At 33.7% G+C, this 4,006-nt stretch overlaps 1 protein-coding gene across 1 annotated transcript; it reads right to left on the bottom strand.

Moving 5' to 3' along the window:
• Positions 1–514: 514 nt before the first annotated feature.
• LOC108484608 (uncharacterized) lies at positions 515–3,690 on the bottom strand. Its single transcript, XM_017788460.2, has 6 exons — positions 3,411–3,690; positions 2,850–3,313; positions 2,427–2,777; positions 1,968–2,336; positions 1,613–1,827; positions 515–1,501 (listed from the first exon to the last, which is right to left on the bottom strand). Exons 1-6 carry the CDS (start codon positions 3,551–3,553, stop codon positions 1,259–1,261), a joined length of 1,785 nt encoding a protein of 594 aa, XP_017643949.1. The 5' UTR covers positions 3,554–3,690; the 3' UTR covers positions 515–1,258.
• Between the last annotated feature and the right edge of the window lie 316 nt (positions 3,691–4,006).

Below are 4,006 nucleotides of genomic sequence, written 5' to 3'. Positions count from 1 at the left end.
TGTCCTCTAGTCAAAGGAAACAGGCTGATAAAACGACCAACGTCAATCTCCGACTCTTCTTGCATTAAAATTTAGTATTTTAAACTCCAAGTTATGATTTATTGACTAAGTATCCACCTTTTTAAAAATCGTTTAGATTTAAATTATAATTATACTAAAAAATTAGTATTTATATTTTTAATTTAAAGATTTAGTATCTCTATTATTTTAATTTAATAAAAATTATTTTTATGTATAGTATTTCACATGTGGAAAACCAAATAAAGAAAACATTAAAATACTGAATCTAAGATGGTAAGGTTTTCGATTTGGATTAGGAGTTAAAAAAATTTAGTACAATTTTAGAGAACCGAAATGAAATTTAGATAGACTTAAATTAGTCAAATGAATAATTTTATTTTTATTTTGAATATGTCACATAACTTAATTTAATGGAATTTGTTTGATAATATTATTAATTAGACATTAATCATTCAAAAATTATATTTGCAGAATTAAAAATAAAAAGATGAAATTTTAAATGTAAAAAGAGTATAAGAATTGAAAATATAATTACATGAAGGCTTTTAACACCGTAAAAGAAAAAATAATAGTAAATAAATACACAGAGAAAACAACACTGTATTGATAGCGAAATGTTTAACTTGCTCACTAAGATAATGTAACATCTTTGAGGCTGCGCTAACTTAATCCTATCCTATCCCACCTTAATAGCTTTTATTATACTGGCACAGTTATTCACTCATAAACAAAATAAATTTCAGGGTTTCTAAATGTGAAGTCTAATATAAAATCTTATTGAATCTAAGACCAAAGTGGGGATCCTTGGGAATGTAGGATGTGCAACCCTATTTGTCCCTCTCTCTCAAATCCTAATAGATAAACCCCACTTAATTTATAAAAGAAAAAGTAAAAGCAAAGTAATAAAGCTACCATTGTAGTATCTTTCTATCTTCATGTTCCTTGCTTTGTGTCTGGTCTTTCACTTTGAAAATAAATCAAAAAGCCACTTGCGCGGCCTACCAATACCATATGCTTTACTACTCTTGCTTTCATTGCATGGATTTCCCATTTCTCCAATTTCCATGTCATACCCCACATGCAGTTAACTTTGATTTGTAGGTCCCTTCTCTCTCCATTATTAGTATTTACAAAAGCTTGCTTAGGATATTCATTTTGTGCAGCAATGCAGAGTCAGAATCTAGTCACCAAAGCAACAAGATTTGCATATGATGATATATAATAAAATGGTGGTGGGTCAATGTGCAGGGAAAAAAAGTGGTGAGGAATCTCTTTGGAGACCGCCTTCCAAAATCCTCAATTTGTTCATCTTCTCTTCACACCAGTGCAACTGTTGTTCACTTAGATCTCTCATTCTCAACACCCTTGACACCACTTTTAGGTCAATTAGACCCATCAATATCTCCATCTTCTCCACCTTGTTTTTCCCTTTCCTTAAGCATTTGTGAGTCCTGCCAAGGTCTTTAAGCTTCATCTTCTTCTGCCATGTTTAAAGGAAATAATAATAAGGTTAATTAAATCCTATCACTACTCATCATTGGAATGAATATAATATATTATATTATATCAGGGAATTTTTATTCCAACTTACTTTGGCATTAACTTTTTTCACGAGTCGGACAAGTGTTGGGTCAAGTAAACCTTTTCTCTTCCTTCCAAGCAATGCTTTAATGATTTGATATGGTTTCTCCTTGTCTGCCTTGAGAAATTTCATGAAGGTTTGGATTCCATCTTCCATTATCACCAGAAATGAATCTGCTGAAATTCTTGAGCCAAAACCTTCATCCCTTTGATCATCCTCGTAATCTTAAAACCAAAATATGGAAACAAAAGAATGATGAAGGTATATAAATTAACGTAGTTAGTTCGCTATGTATATTTAAAAAAGAAAAAGAAAAAAAAAAAAGAAAAGCAAACATATAGGTGCTAATTAGTTTAATGATCACCTCGATATTCAGGAACCAACAGCAACTTGGGTGCCAACAGCCTCGTCCTGACATAGACCACGGGTCTCCGCCCTTGTTCATAAGGCTCATTTTCAATGTATCTTTGTAAAAGAACTTGGAATTGCTGAAACTGCTGAGCAATCCCGGCGGGACAGTCAAAATCTTTGCGTGCAGCTCTTTTACGTTCAAAGTTTTTGTAATTCCAATTAAGAGCTTCCCATGTTAAGCAAATTTGACCTACATACGCAGCTTCTAGTTCATGATATGGATTGTGTCTGATATCTGATGGCTTCTTGTTCATTGTGGCAAACTTGTGGACTATTCTTTCTGATATCGACCTTGGGCAAGCTTGGATGGAACTTAGTGACTCTACAAGTACAATTTCAAATAGATCAATAAGAAGAATGGTAAATTAGTTTCTTCAACAAATTCTAGGTTGTTTTAAATTATATGTATTACCTGTTTCCTGGAGTTTTTGCGCACTAACTCTGTGTAGGAACATCATCTCTTCATCATATTTTTGGAAAACCGTGTAGGACTCCCACTTGGGACAACTTCTTCTTGAAGAAGAAGAAAATGGATCATCAGTCCCTGAATCTCTGCAATTTATTGAGCTTCTCCACTCGGAGGAGCTCTTAGAAGTGGAGCCAACCGTGCAAGAGTCCCCATAGATTTCTTCATCTGTATCTTTGTCATGAACTAGTAACTTGTTAGATTCCAATTTCTTTGGTCCAATAACAAAATACTTGTCACTTGATCTTGAAAAATCTGTTTCTACCCGTTGTTTGATTTCTCGATTACTGCTAATATCTGCACCAAGTAGAAGCAATATGAGGTCTATCAGAAGTAAATGATGTACAGCATGGGATGATAATCACATACCATCTTCTTCATTGTGGACCTTATGATTACTTTCGTCTAGGTCTGTGAATATTGGTGAGTCCATGGGGGTCTGGGTTGGACCATCTTGATTCACATCAAAGTTTTGAAGTGAGTCGGCATCTTTTGTTGGTATCTCTTCATCTTCAACAAGCAATTCTGTTTCATTGTCATCATGACAATGATGTTCAGAATCTGAACAAGGTGATGAGTAATGGGCAGACAACTGTTCGATGGAATAGCTTCCATATTCTTGATCTTCACTTGTCAGGTCATCATCCTCAATATAATTTGGAGTCCTATTAAAACTATTATCTGATATGAATACAAGTGATTCCCTACCATGAATAATGTCTGCCACCAGGCGGTCACTTCCCATGCAGTTCATCCTATAATTATACCTATCACCACCATATTCTTCTTCCTCCTCCTCCTCTTCCTCGGAAAACTCGTATCCATCATGATCCCTGCAATATTAAGAAAACAATAAACTTTCTCATCAACAAGAAAGGATCGATAAAAAAAGAGAAAGAGGAATTAGGTGTTTGTTGAAAGTAGAGCGACCTCTGAATAAGTGGATAACTTCCAATGAAGTAGAAGAACTTGGAAAGCAAAATGGAAGAGCAGTAAAGGAAGAGAAGGAGAAGCAAGGAGGAGCTTGAGATGTTGTAAAACAACCTAACCACAGCTTCCTTTGAACATTGCATACTTCTCTTCTGCAAATTAAAATCAGCTGCCAACAAATACTCCTACTCAAAAGCAATGCGTTGGGTACTAAACTGCTCACTCTTTCCTCCTTTAAAATGTCTAATCTGCCATCCCCTCTTAGTTTTAGCTCATTTTTATTTTTCAGTAATGAACTGCTTTTGGTAGGGCAAATTTGTCATACAAAATTATTAAGGTGGTTAGACGATGAAAGGGATTTGACTAATGTCTACGTTTTTATTTTCGAGTTACTGAAGTGACTAAATTAAGGAGTTGATAGCATTAATTTGGTTTTGGTGAGGGAAATGATAAAAATATATTTGGTATTTAAAATAAATTATATCATTCAATAATATTTTAGGTTTTTACTTAAAATTGTTTATGGTAGGATTTGAACTTGTGAATGGCTAAAATTTAAATTTATTACTCAACTAAAATTTTATTTTATATATTTT

This window comes from Gossypium arboreum, chromosome 8, assembly GCF_025698485.1.
Source record: "Gossypium arboreum isolate Shixiya-1 chromosome 8, ASM2569848v2, whole genome shotgun sequence".
Classification (NCBI taxonomy): Eukaryota; Viridiplantae; Streptophyta; class Magnoliopsida; order Malvales; family Malvaceae; genus Gossypium; species Gossypium arboreum.
This window is presented reverse-complemented; position numbering and strand designations above follow the sequence as displayed.

Coding starts and splice junctions, on each gene's coding strand:
- LOC108484608 (XM_017788460.2), bottom strand. CDS start 3,553: ATGCAATGTTCAAAGGAAGCTGTGGTTAGGTTGTTTTACAACATCTCA. Junction 2,337..2,426: donor GCAAAAACTCCAGGAAACAG/GTAATACATATA, acceptor TTGTACTTGTAG/AGTCACTAAGTTCCATCCAA. Junction 1,502..1,612: donor TGAAAAAAGTTAATGCCAAA/GTAAGTTGGAAT, acceptor TAAACATGGCAG/AAGAAGATGAAGCTTAAAGA.